The 13,797-nt window shown below is 42.0% G+C and overlaps 1 protein-coding gene across 2 annotated transcripts; it reads left to right on the top strand.

The window, feature by feature from the left end:
* The first annotated feature begins 29 nt into the window (after positions 1-29).
* On the top strand, positions 30-11,128 carry UBFD1 (ubiquitin family domain containing 1). Of its 2 annotated transcripts, none has more exons than XM_005288905.5 (7): positions 30-185; positions 572-853; positions 971-1,179; positions 2,382-2,447; positions 2,624-2,729; positions 6,542-6,624; positions 8,277-11,128. In XM_005288905.5, exons 1-7 carry the CDS (start codon positions 158-160, stop codon positions 8,385-8,387), a joined length of 885 nt encoding a protein of 294 aa, XP_005288962.1. In that variant the 5' UTR covers positions 30-157; the 3' UTR covers positions 8,388-11,128. The 2 variants fall into 2 exon arrangements, with proteins under 2 accessions (XP_005288962.1, XP_065416433.1); XM_065560361.1 differs by having other exon boundaries at positions 78-212.
* Positions 11,129-13,797: the final 2,669 nt, after the last annotated feature.

The following is a 13,797-nucleotide window of genomic DNA, read 5'->3' as shown; positions in this document are numbered from 1 at the left end:
ACGCGGCCGGAGGACTCGAGCCTAGCCGCCTCTAGTGGTGGAAGCGGGATACGGGGGCCAGCAGGGGCCAATCCTTGGCGTACGGGGGCCGGTGGGGGCCAATCCCAGCGCACGGCGTTTCCCAGCACCCCCCGCGGGCGGATTGTACACAATCATCATGGCTGCCGCCTCTGCCTCCGCTGAGGGTGAGCGCTGGTGGCAGCCGGGGCAGGGTCCGTGGTGGGATGGGGCCTGGTGCCGGGGTCGGAGGGCTGCCCCAGAGCCTGCCATGGGAGGACAGGGCCCCGGGAGGGAAGGCGCAGCCCGGGACCGGGGGGAGCCCTGGCAGCTGCCCCCCGCCACGGGAAGGGGTGTCCGAGTCTCCCGGGCAGCTGCGGGGCGGCGTGTCCCTCCCCCGAGAGCCCGGGCCCTGGTTCCTGGCTGGAGGGAGCAGAGGCTGCGGAGCGGAGCGAAGCGGCTGCCTTAGGGCCAGGGGACGGGGGAGAGCAGAGCCGCCGGCGGGAGCCCTCGGCAGCGTTAATCGCCCAACGTGCCTCCCTCTGGGCTTGTCTGGGTCTGTTTGTCTCCTTAGAAGTTGATGAACCTGGTATGGAAACAGAAGCTCAGAAACTGGAGCTCTGCTGTGGAGATGCTGGGGAAAGCAATTCCTCCGCGGCTGGAAAAGCCCTGGAAATGGACCAACTGCACGAGGATTCCGACATTTCACAGGCTTCAGTCAGCAACGGTGGCGATTCCGAGACTGGGAAGGAACTAGTAGAATTAAAAATCATTTGGAACAAAAATAAATATGATGTGAAGTTCCCGCTTGACAGCACAGGGGCTGATCTGAAAGAGAAAATCCACTCACTCACAGGTAAAGTGTAGCGTGTGCAGCATGCAGACATAACTACTTGCCACATAAGTTTGGTTCTCTTCTGACCACAAATATACTCATGGGGGTTTAAAATGCCCTTTAATTCTTGCCTCTTAGGCCTTCCACCCACTATGCAGAAAGTCATGTTTAAAGGACTTCTACCAGAGGAGAAAACATTACGGGAAATCAAAGTAACAAATGGTGCAAAAATAATGGTTGTTGGTTCAACTATCAATGATGTGCTAGCAGTAAATACTCCCAAAGAAGCTGCTCAACAAGAGGTGAAATCTGAAGAAAATAAAAAAGAGCCTCTTTGTAGACAAAAGGTAAGTGATGTCTCAGTAACTGTTGGCCTGGGACAAGGAAATCTGGGCTCATACAGTTCTTGTGTAGCGTTGTGTTCTAACCCTTGGGTTCTATTCCACTCTGACGTAGACTATTTCTTACTTACAATCATTATTACAAGAAGGGGCCAGCCTAGATGAGTTCTAACAGAACATATTGGTATCTATCTAGTCCAGTGGAAGCCCTGGATTTGCAAGGACAGTGTTGCACTGGTGACTTATGGAGCTCGGCAACTCAGTAAGACAAATGTTAGTAGCAAGGATTCCCAAGAGACAGGCTTCATATTCAATTTTTAGTCTACTCTTTTAGGTCAGGTGAGCAAAAATTGGTGGCTGGTCAGTCACTAATGTGAAATAACTTAATGATCTTAGTCCCATTCCTAGCAGTCTAGTTTCTATGTCTCCCAAACCACCTTCATAGTTGGTCCCTTTTTTGGCAGCTTCATCAGCCCAGAGAACACTGAACTCCTCTCACATCTAAAGGTGTTTTTCCCCCCATAAGAAAGTTCAGCGACAGTGTAAGAAAGCATGCTCTCCTGGCTGTGCTGCATCTGTGGTAGGGCTGAATAAAGGGCTTTTAATTCTAGTTGTTTTCAGCCACATATTTTTCATCAGCAACAAATTCCATTAAAAGTTAATGTTCACTGTTGGTTTGCAACTCTTTTATGAAATATGCTTTTGTCTTTTTATAATCTATCATAGTTCACATTTACTGTACATTTAATCATTGTTCAAAGGTACTCCGCAAACTTGTCAGTTGCCAGCATGTGTTTTGTTAGTACTAGTGCTCTAATTTATTCTGGTTTTGTTTCTGTGTTACAATCCCTAGATTTAATAAAGTATTTGACAGTCATTGAACATAACACCTGATTATTACAATTGTCTTGCTAAGGGATAACTCCTCTGTGATATTAAACTTGTGCCTGGCTTCTGCACACAATAGAAGACTTTTTCCTTTTTTGCATCTTCTTTGGGTTTTGATTCTCACGGTATTTCTTTAGACAGTCATTAAAAAAAACCCTGTTGACTTTTAAAACTAACCAGTTTCTGTTTGATAAATGACTTACCCTATTTTAAAAAAACGTTACATAGAGCTATTGCACAGTATTTCAGGAAGTGGTCAGGGGTTAAATTAAAAGCTTTGTGTCCCGTTTCAGTAGTCTAATTTCTGGTTTTCGTTATAGCAACACAGAAAAGTATTGGATAAAGGAAAACCTGAAGACGTGATGCCTTCTGTTAAGGGTGTTCAGGTAAGTTAAATAACCACTTGGACCACTGTCTGATCAGGAAATACATTACCAGCCCATTGTTCATGCTCCCTGAGACTTTTTCCAGATTTGTTTCCCCCTGCTATCTTAGTACTCTACCGCTTTTTCTTGTACATTTTAAGTCTTGCATTTTCACTTTTCGTATTGCGTATTTTTAGGAGCGCCTGCCAACAGTGCCCTTATCCGGCATGTACAACAAAACAGGGGGGAAAGTGAGGCTGACCTTTAAACTAGAGCAAGATCAGCTGTGGATAGGCACTAAAGGTAAGTGACTAAGACTATTACTCCAGGTATTGACTAGTTGTGTATGTACAGACTAGACTCATAGATTTTAAGGTCAGAAGAGGCCATTATGGTCATCTAGTCTGACCTCCTGCACATCGCAGGTCACAGAACCTCACCCATCCACTGCTGTAATAAACCCATCACTTCTGGCTGAGTTACTAAAGTCCTCAAATCATGATTTAAAAAATTCAAATTATGGAGAATCCACCATTTACACTTGTTCAAACCTGCAAGTGATCCATCCCCCACACTGCAGAGGAAGGAGAAAAAACCTCGGGGTCTCTGCCAATTTGACCTGGGGGAAAATTCCTTCCTGACCCCAAATATGGCAATCAGTTAGACCCTGAGCAAGACCCACCAGCCAGACATCTGCGAAAGAATTCTCTGTTGTAACTCGGAGCCTTCCCCATCTAGCATCATGTCTCCCGCCGTTCGCGATATTTGCTGCTAGCAGTCGCATATCGGGTGCATGCCATTGTTCGCAGTCCCATCATAAAGACCAGTTTCAGTCAAGAATAAACTTTATTAAAGGAATAGCTCCTGCTCTTTTTATATTAATCATTCAAAATCAAATGTTCACTCTGTTTCTTTCCCAGATAGGCTTTCTTCAGGTGGCTGAATATTACAAAATATTTTATGTATCTGTACTTGGAAAGCTTGAGTTTATTTGTTTTACTATGCCATAAATAAGGTTAAGATTTCATCATGGTTATTTTTAGTAAAAGTCACGGATGAGGGGGGCAGCACCCACCACCCACGGGAGCTCGTTGCTCCGGGGTCCCCTTCCACCCGCAGCAGCTCGGAGCTCCAGGGCTGGTGCCTGGGAGATCCATGACCTCTGGGACATAATCTTATTCTTAGCCATAACTCTCAATTGTGGATTATAATACTTAGCATTCATAACATTTCTTATCTTCAGAGCACTGCATAAGTCATTTAATCCCCACAGCACAGGGAGGCTCAGTGACTTATCTAAGGCCACAGAGAGTCTCTCTCAGAGCTGGAATACTGCTAGGAATACTGGCACCACTCTCATTATCTGTTCTAGGAACTGAAATGAGTTGGGTGACTTGTTTCAGGGCTGTGAAATTGCAATCTAGTTTAGAGAAGACAGCATGTGCCACTGCAGGGAATTCAATTTACAATCTTGAAGACAGGCCAGCAGAAGCTGAAAGTGCTGTGGAGATAGCACAGTATGCGGAGGACATCACTCTCAAATAACCCCTTTGCCTCCAGATAACTAAAGGAACCCATGCCTTGCTCCCCTTGGCCAGAACGGGATGATGCTGCAAAGATGGGGGAGAAGAATAGGGGGAACTTGTCTGAGTAAGAGAGCTTAGCTGGACTGTTATGCTAGCTTGGATAACAATTTCCTGCTGCAAGATAATAATAATTAATACTTATATTGAGATTTGCAAACATTAGCTCCCATACAGCACAGGTCTTCTTCCAAGGCCTAGCAGAAACCACTGTCTGGGTTCTGTGGTCCTGTGATTTCCAGGAAGTCGGACTAGATTACCATAATGGTCTCTTATGGACTTAAAATCTATGAATTTGTGGCACCAATCTTGTGGCAACACTCAGTACGGTGATTTCATTTTTGTTGGGCTAAATGATTGATGGAGAACTAGTCCTATTACAGCATGGGCTGGGTGTTGGTGCAGTCAAGTCAGAGTTGCTCTCCATTTCATTATTGATAGGTGTGCTCTATTGGCTAATTAGTGTTTGAATAATTACTTACCTTTCCCTCTGCTACAGATTTTGAGGATTAATATTTCTAAAGCACCTTTTGATCCTAGGGCAAGCAACTTCCCCTGGCTGTGCCTCACTGACCTGTCAATTTCAGAGATGTTATGAGAAGTAATCAGTTAATGTTTGGAGGATGCAGAATAAGTGCCAAGTAATTTGCTCAGTAAATGATCATCCTCCCATCAATTTGATTGGAATTAGTCTGTGACAGCCATAGGGCCAGGGTAATTATTGCATTAAAATGGAGAATATTGGTTTACATTTTTGTCTTCTCTATGGTGTAAAAACAAAGTGCCTCTGTGCTGCTGCATTTCCTTTTGTATCTTTTCCGAGCAGTTGCTGCTTTCTGCATTGCACTTCAAAGGGTGCTCCTCATTTAAGGTGTGCATTGCTTGGCTTATCTTCTATAATTAGAGCTTGTTTTTATCTATGTCCTGTTCTCAAGAAGATGAACTTAGAGTGTCAGACTGACATGGGTGATGGAAGTAGGAGTTAAAAGGAAAGATTTTAGTTAAAAGTCTAAAGGAAGAAGTGAGGACATACGTCATAGATAAGAAATCCATCGTGAGTCCTATGCTTTAGTAATTCCTCTTGGTCACAGCTAACTACCTAATCCATTATTTTGTAATGTTATCATAGTCATTTATTCAATATCTCTTGTATTTTCTCTCCCTTCTATACTCCCATGAATATTTCCCTTCCTATCATTTTAATACCTTTATAATAACCACTAATTGCAGTCTTGTGCTGGAGACAGGACTAGATCTTGATGGAGAGTTGTACACTTTTTCATAGCTCAATTATGCAGAAATTGGAAGGATGAAAAGAGTTACCGTATATACCGTTCATAAGCTGAATTTTTGTAGTAAAAAAGGGAAGCACCAGAGAAGGGGGTCGGCTTATGAACGGGGATAGAGAGGGAGAGGTGGGACACAGCCCCTCCCCCCAACAGAGAGAGCAAGGAGAGGCAGCAGAGACAGAAGGGAAGAGGCAGGGCCAGAGTCTCTCCACTTCTGGCCACGCTGCTCTCCCCCCAGCCTCAGAAGCAGCTGCAGCTCCGCCACTTGGCCCCACCTCCCAGAGCAGGCTGTGGCCACGCCATTCGGCCCGTCGGAGCACGCTGCGGCCGTGCCACCCAGCCCAGCCTGCTGGAACATGCTGCGGCCCGCCGCCTGGTCTGGTCCGCTGGAGCAGGCTGCGGCCATGCTGCCCAGCCTGCCGGAGCAGCTCCAGCCAGGCCAGAGACATCCTCCCCTGGCCCTTCCCAGATAAGGCGGGAAGGGATGGGATGGGGAGAGTGTGGGGGTCCCGGGTTAGGGGTGGGGTCATATGGGGGTGGTCACAGGGGTTACTCCCCTGACTCCCAGCTTCCCCACCCCAAAATTTCCCCACCAGTTGCTGTCCTGGCCTGTCAGGGTAAGCAGCTGGCGCACCGGGACACTTTGTTTACTTAGGTTTACCCCCGTGCCTGCAGATGCTCAAGGTAAACAAACCATCTCGGCCCACCAGTGGCTTATCCTGATGGCCCAGGAGCCAAAGTTTGCTGACCCCCGAATTATAGGGTCGGTTTATGAATGGGTCATAAAAATTTTCCATATTTACTTATCCATCTTGGGGGGGGTCGGCTTATAAATGAACCGGCTTATGATCAAGTATATACGGTAATTGTTTTACACTCTTAGACCCTGATCCCACATACATATATGTACGTGCTTCACTTTACAGTTGAGTCCTATCAATTTTAATTCGACTGCTCACAGTAGTAAAGCTAAGCACATGCATAAGTGTTTTCAGGATCAGAATCCTATATTGGTTGGTTGAAGAAAATTAGATTGTCTGGTATTTAGAGGGGCTATCTGGCACAATATGAGTCATCGAAGTTTAGGTGGCAGGGACTGGGTTTACTTTGAATTGCTTGTATGCTGCTACCCCCTGTCCCTCCTCCAGCAGGAGTGTGAGAGATGGTGTCTGAAGTCAATCTGAAGCACTGTAGCAAAGCACTGCTGATAGATCAAACATTATTTTTATCCATTTTAATGTAGAGAGAACAGAAAAAATACCCATGGGGTCCATTAAAAATGTGGTGAATGAACCTATTGAAGGACATGAGGATTATCACATGATGGTAAGTAATTCCTCTGCTTAAGTAATAATGGACTAATAACTCCATGCTAATACATTGAACGAGAGCTTTAAGTTAGAAAAAGGCCAAGGCTGACAGCCTTGAAGGTTTTAAATACTTCTGAAAGGCTTTAGCCTTCAATATTGTCTGCTATTCCCGAGTAAATATTCTAAGCAATATGAGCTGAATGCTTGCGATGACTTCGCGATACTGAACCGTTTCTACCCAAGCTTTAAAACCATTGAAAATCCTATGGCTTGAAATGACAGCACAGCCACTGTCAGAAATGTTTACATTTGGAGTATTTCCTAAAATGGTGTATCATTATAGTTGGGGACAGGCTTTCAGAAGAGCTCAGCTTGTGTGCAGATTGGATGCTGCACTCTTCTGAAAACATGGCCGTAATCTGATTTTATGCATATTTAACATTTGTCTTTTCAGTTTCTTCCTTTGTAACAACACTTATGTCCCTAACATTGGGGCCAGTAAGAATTCCACATCTTCAGCATTACTTTCCACTAAAAAACCCTGCCAGAACTATCTTTAGCTCAGTAAGAACTTAACTGACGGTTACAGTAGGAGAAAGTTGTTAGTCCTAGAGTGAACTTCCACCTGATCGTTTTCTCAAAATAAACACTTTGTGGTGGTGTTCCTTTGTCAGAAAAGAGCTTAGCTCCTGGTAGGTTACTGTTGGTATTACACCTCTACTCCAATATAACACTGTCCTCGGGAGCCAAAAAAATCTTACTGTGTTATATCGAACTTGCTTTGATCCACCGGAGTGCGCAGCCCCGCCCCCCCGGAGCACTGCTTTACCGCGTTATATCCGAATTCGTGTAATCTCGGGTCGCGTTATATCGAGGTAGCGGTGTACTTCCCCGTATCTGGTTCTGTATTCATTCCTGTTGCATTCATCTTCTCTACTTGCCTCAATGGAGGTAAAGAATTTTCCCACCGTCCATTTTAATGTATTGAATCTCTGAAAGGTTGGTAATGTGTTTAGGAAAGGGATACATATCAGGCAAGGGTAATGTTGATTCTGCTATGGGGCTTTTTAAAGTCCAAGAGTTCCTTTTTTTTCCAGTTCAGGCTTTTCTTTTAAAGAATATCACTGTAACTAAACTTCGTAATGTTGAGATAAGTTTCTTAGACAGAAATTCCACTTCTTTCTTTGTGGGAGGAAAGGGGAAAATGCCCTGAGCAAAAAATTATCTGCAAGAGGAAGGTGTTCCATGCCTTTTCCAAACGTTCCATGTGTGATCACTCAGATGGAAGAGCAGCGGCTTCAGATTAGGACATAAACTATTGCTCAAACCACAAGGCTAGAGACTGTTGCCACTTCATAGTTCTCTCTCCTATTTACATCAGTCATAATAAATAGATAATGGTATTTAACATTTAAATACAAAATACTTGCTGAAACTTCAACTGCTACAATGCAGCCATCTGCCTCAGCCCTGTGCACTGAGTTAACTGGCTTAGATTTTTTTCTAGGAGTTGTGCTGCAGATTCTGCTCTGAGTATGAGGTAGGGGCATTTGGAGGAGGCAGTAGTTGCAGTAGAGTAAATGAATTGTCCATCCAGATTGTCTGACACCATTTGTTCGGTTTGTTTCCAATCTGTAAATGCTACCTGTTGTCCTTTTAATTTTGCAGGCATTTCAACTGGGCCCTACGGAAGCATCTTACTACTGGGTCTACTGGGTCCCCACTCAATATGTTGATGCAATCAAAGACACAGTCCTGGGCAAATGGCAGTATTTTTGAAAGCACGCTCACCTCTGGCACAGGAGACTGACACAAAACAAAGGACACTGCTGGGAGAGGCCTCCGACATCCCTGGATTTGACAGTCCTGGAACTTTATTAATAAAATATGATATAACGAGGCATTGACGGAAGCCAGAGGTGATGTTCTTTCACCATTAGTTTACTTTTAACTTAAAAATTTCAGCATCCCTTTTCTGCAGTCAGCTTCAATCCTATTTAAAGTAAATACAATGGAAATCAATAAATCTCAATTCATAAAACATTGTGTGTAATACACTTAAATCTGCTGAGAGTAGATCTTCCAGTTTAGTTTTCAGAAGAAAATATTACAATGTATGGTTGAAGATTTTTTTACTTGATTTGAACAAAAGACAAATATTTTCATAATTCTTCAGTTACAAACAGACTTCATTTAGTTATTTGGTTGTGACTGAGAGTTTGAAAACAGTTTTTAAAAATTTTTTAAACAGTATGCAAAATTGGGGTTTAGTAAGCCATATTACACTGGCCCTTTTATTTCAGGTTTCACTTCTTTTAGTAGCAACATTTAAACTTTTTTTTTAAACCCAAAGATGCCCAGTTCCTCTGTTTTTTTTTTTTTTTTTTTATACCAGCAGCTCTGGGATGATGCTTGCAATGTTGCATATTGGGAGCAGGAAGATACCACTGTAGACTTTCTGTAGCCAAGATGGCTTGGTGCTGCTTCTATCCCATTTCATGCAATTTCAGTCATTCTTCGTTGCTTGCATAGCTCTGTCCCTTTGTCTCTTTCAGGGGGATTCTGTTTCTATGAGCATCTTCTTTACCTTTTATGTTGGGGTCCAAAATCCTATTGCAGCAAAGTCGTAACACTGACCTAGTTGGCTGAGTTAGTATTGATATTTCAATCTGCACTCTGCAAAGGACTCCTGGAGTCAGTGCACTGCAATTGTAACAAAGATGATGCTAAAGGAAGTGAACCAAAGAGACCTTCCTATTAATTGTTGGGATAAGCTGGCCAAGATGCCACTTGATTTGGATACTGCATAAATAGGTAGAATAGTCAGTCCTTTGTGATCTGGGTTTGAAAAGTCCTAGTAATATAGTTCAGTGAGTCTTACGAAGTTTTGTATATGCACCCAACCACTGACCTTTATCTTTAAAGGGTAAAGATGGTAAGGCTCCATTTCAGCTTTTCTTTCCTCAAGTTTCCAACAAATTATTCTAGTCCTTTACCCTAGTTCTTTCTGAAGTAATGTTCCTCATCTGTGGCTCATGATATTTTGCCTGTCAACTTAGCAGTTAAGTTAAAGTGCCATTTATCTCAGGTTTTCTGAGTGGACCCTTTCAGTCCTGGAAAGGTTCACACCCTTAACGGATTGTATTGCACAGCAAGGCTGAATCAGTCCTGCTATCCGTTTAACCTGCATATAACAGATCACTGTTCTGATTTTTATCTCCTGTTTTTTAAAAAAAACCCACTGTACACTTCTTAGTATTGTTTGATGCGTGTAGTTCAAAATTTTGTGAAATTGGTAGGGAAACATCCCTCTCTAGCAAAGGCTAAATTTAACATATTCCTTGTCTATATTTCATTTTATTTGAAATAACCATGTTGAAACTCAGCAGATACAAATTCCTGAATGAGTATTTTTATAAAAATAGATGGGGAGGGGGTCAGTTATGGTGATGGCTTTTTTTTTTTTTCAAATATGGTGGTTGAAAGTCAATTTGGATTAAGGTTCTCTGTCTGCTTGTAGACTATTGGTGGCAACATAATTTTGGTTCTGATTTGTCTTTCCAGTTTGAACATCCCTGCAGTATAAATCGGTGTTAAAGGTGTTCTTCTCCCCTTGTTTATAAATTGGTCACATGCATGTTCCACTTGTAGCTTGAGATACTTCCTTTTCATATGAAAACTGGTACTAATGTATCTTGCCATATAATATATACATTATAACAGGGATAGTTTTGAAGTAGTACAATGTCAGTTTCCTAGGACAACCTCTGAAAGTTCTTAGCAAGTACATTAATTCTGGTAATAGAGTTGCTGTCAGTTCCATTACCTTTGAGCAATATGTAAAACTTAAATGCAGATATCATGCTTTTTATTTTCTAATGTCCAATTTTAGTATTAAGGCTAAAACTGCAGTATATGAAGGAAGGTGTATGTGCTGTACCTACAGCAGACACAACCGCACTCTACATCAGTGCACAGCAAGAGGCAGTGACACACATGTAGCATTTTCTGTCCCTCATACTCATTCACCTACACCCTCACCCAGCCTTGCTGATTCAGCGACTATCAGCTTCCACACGCTGCCTCACTTACCCCTGAACTTGTCCATAAACCCACTTGGGTTCCCTTTCCTGTGCTTTCATTGACTTCTCATTTGAAAGGCCCCAATGCATTCTGTCCTGTTTTGCAACTCCTTCTAAACACTCCAGTGAACTCAGTGTTCACACTCAATAATGTGGCTGAGCGCACACTACCACCAGTGCTTGTAGTTCTGTGGTAGTGTGCACACGCGACCTCACCACTTCCAAGAGAGCAAGGGCACGGAATCCAGTGTAACATTTCATGTTCCTGTTTGCTCCTTCCCTGAGGCCTTTATTGATTCTACATCCTGTGCCTGGTAAAATAGATCACTGATATTTAAAAGGACACTGTCAGTTAAAATATTCTAGATCTTTACTTGTGTTACAAACATTTTATATTATTACAAATGAAGAAAAATATTAAATTCAAATGTACTTGTCCCTGTTTATGTTCCTTGTTTCCTTTTTACCTTCATCTGATTTAGAACATGAAATCTGTTTAGTTTTTGTTCACCCAATTTTACTTTCAGATTCTAAGGACCGTTGTTTGGGTTACAACACAGCAAGGGGAGATGTTCTAACCTGTTTTCATTGTTGGCTTTGGGTTTTTTGGCTATGTTTATTGGTTTGGGGTTTTATGAAAGTTTCTTAAATTCAACCTGAAATATTAATTTTAAAGTTGACAGTGCTCCTTCAAGTTATCTCAACACTATTTGGAGTGACATGAAGCTTTGTGTCTTCTGGTATTACCTAAAAAAGTAACTTAGGCTATGTCTACACTAGCACTTTTTTTGGTAAAACTTTTGTCAGTCAGGGGCCTGAAAAAACACACCCCCGACCGACATAAATTACATGGACAGAAGTGCTGGTGTGCACAGCGCTGTGTCGGTGGGAGACGCTATCCCACTGACATAGCTACCACCGCTCGTTCGGGGTGGTTTAATTATGCCGGCAGGAGAGCGCTCTCCGTTGGCATAGAGCGGCTACACAGGAGACCTTATAGCAGCGCAGCTGTATCGGTACAACAGTGCCACTGTAAGGTCTTTAGTGTAGACGTAGCCATAGTTAACTTTGTTCATAAAAACTTAGAAATACACAATAACTTCAGCATACGTTCTACAGGCTGCTGAGTCCAAGTTCAAGAGCCATTGGCTACTCTGTGTCTTTACACTGAATTCTCCTTATGTAACCATGGGAAATTCCTTGTTGGATCCAGGTTATCCATTGGTCCTAAGAGCCCAAGGAGCACATGGGCAGTGACGGAGTAAAGAGTACATTGGTATATCCTTAAGTAATAAAATCATTTATTACAAAATAAGTGTTAGAGGTAAAGTACTAATAAAATATATATTTCTAGATTGGCTGAATAAGATTGTTAAAGATCATTCGTATAGTCCTTCTGTAGTGAGTTTGCAATAATTCTTAATTATGCTTATGAACAATACAGAAGTTGAGTTCCTTCAGTTATTTTCACATTACACCCTTTAATAGGGGGTTCTGTTCCCTATTCTAAAAGAATGTAATTCCCAATTAAATGGGATATAGCACCCCATAATTAAGTAGTAGCGTAGGTGCTTTGCCCCACTTTTATGGTTACTGGCAAGCAGTGAAAGTATTTGGAATGCAAGTGAGGATATTTTTGGTGGGAATGAGGAGGAAAGTATTTCCATGCACACAGATCCTAGATGCTTTTCATATGTTGTATGGCCAAAGTATCCATTTTAGCTATTCTAGGTGCCATACTTCTTTGAAGTACACTAGCACCAACCCATGGAAGTGAGGAGCCTCACTGAAGTCGAACACCTCACGGTGCTGGAGCTGGTGCTACCGTTACTGATGTAGTACAAGCCCTTCACTGTATTACTTTTGATCTTTTCTTGCCTGGATTTCTCATTTATCTCTGCTTGTTTTGATTATAGTATTCACTCCATAACTCTCTACATCCCAAGTGTAAACGCCTTCCTGATAGTATTTGCAAATCAGTACAATAAATGTTTTTAAATTTTTGCTAGGCACAAATATCAACTACATCAACTCTTATGCTCAGTCATTTTTGTATGAAGAATTTTTAATACCTGTAGGTTTCTCATGTTAAGTTCAACCTTAAAGTAAATCATGCATTTTTCTTAGCACCAGTAAGTACATCTCAAAGATAGTGTATTACTAGCTAGGATAAGGATACTCTTGTGGTGGTTAGTTGGGCAAAGTCACAAGAGAAAAAGAAAAAGTGGTTCAGGGGATGGATCAGTTAAGAAACTGATAACCTGCAATACTCTAACTTGTAGCACATGCATACAACCTGATAAATTATGTAGCTGTTTCCACAAATTGTATCCACCATTTCATATGATAAGGGCCAAAGATTAAAAAGTTCATTTGCAATGCCATTTATATCAAAGGTGCCATATTTTGGTGGGGTTTTCTTCCTTTTTCTCTTTTACCGGACTCCAGCTTTACCTCAGAATAATTGCTGATGCAACTATCCGGGCACTGGCGTGTTCTCCTCAGAGCACATGCTCTGTACTCTGTGATCCAGTTGGTTGGTGTGCCAACTCAGTGGTACAAGTTTTGCTTTCAAATTCTCCTTTCACTGTTTACTCCTCTCTCTCTGTCTCTGTCACTATGCTTTCCCCAGGCACCTGTTTCATTTGGAGATTCGTACTCTAGACTTTCACTGCCTGATAGGAGTTGATTCTTTATTATGTTTATTGTCAGGGTCACTTTTATTATACTTGAGGGAGGCCAGGATCGCTGTAGCAAGTCATATGTAGAACACATGGTCATTTTACCTTCCAGCAAAAGATTTCCTTTGTGTGGCTCAAAGAAGTTTACTATGTCTTACCCATATTCTAGGCAATTCATTCTTTGGTTCTGTATGTTTTAAAAAAAAAAGACCATGTTTAAGTTTTCACTGCAGAATTATTATAAAATGGAATATGTAAGTACCATATTTATGGTATTTTAAAATAATCTATTACCTATTTTGGAGGAGGGGGAGATGACAAATATTTAGTCTTAGATTTGCACTGCTGGATTTTTTTAAGCATAACCTTGACTGGTTATCCTATTGTTTTATTCTGTAAAATTAGTCTTATCTATTAAAGTTTGAT

Source organism: Chrysemys picta, chromosome 10, assembly GCF_011386835.1.
Source record: "Chrysemys picta bellii isolate R12L10 chromosome 10, ASM1138683v2, whole genome shotgun sequence".
Taxonomy (NCBI): domain Eukaryota; kingdom Metazoa; phylum Chordata; order Testudines; family Emydidae; genus Chrysemys; species Chrysemys picta.
This window is presented reverse-complemented; position numbering and strand designations above follow the sequence as displayed.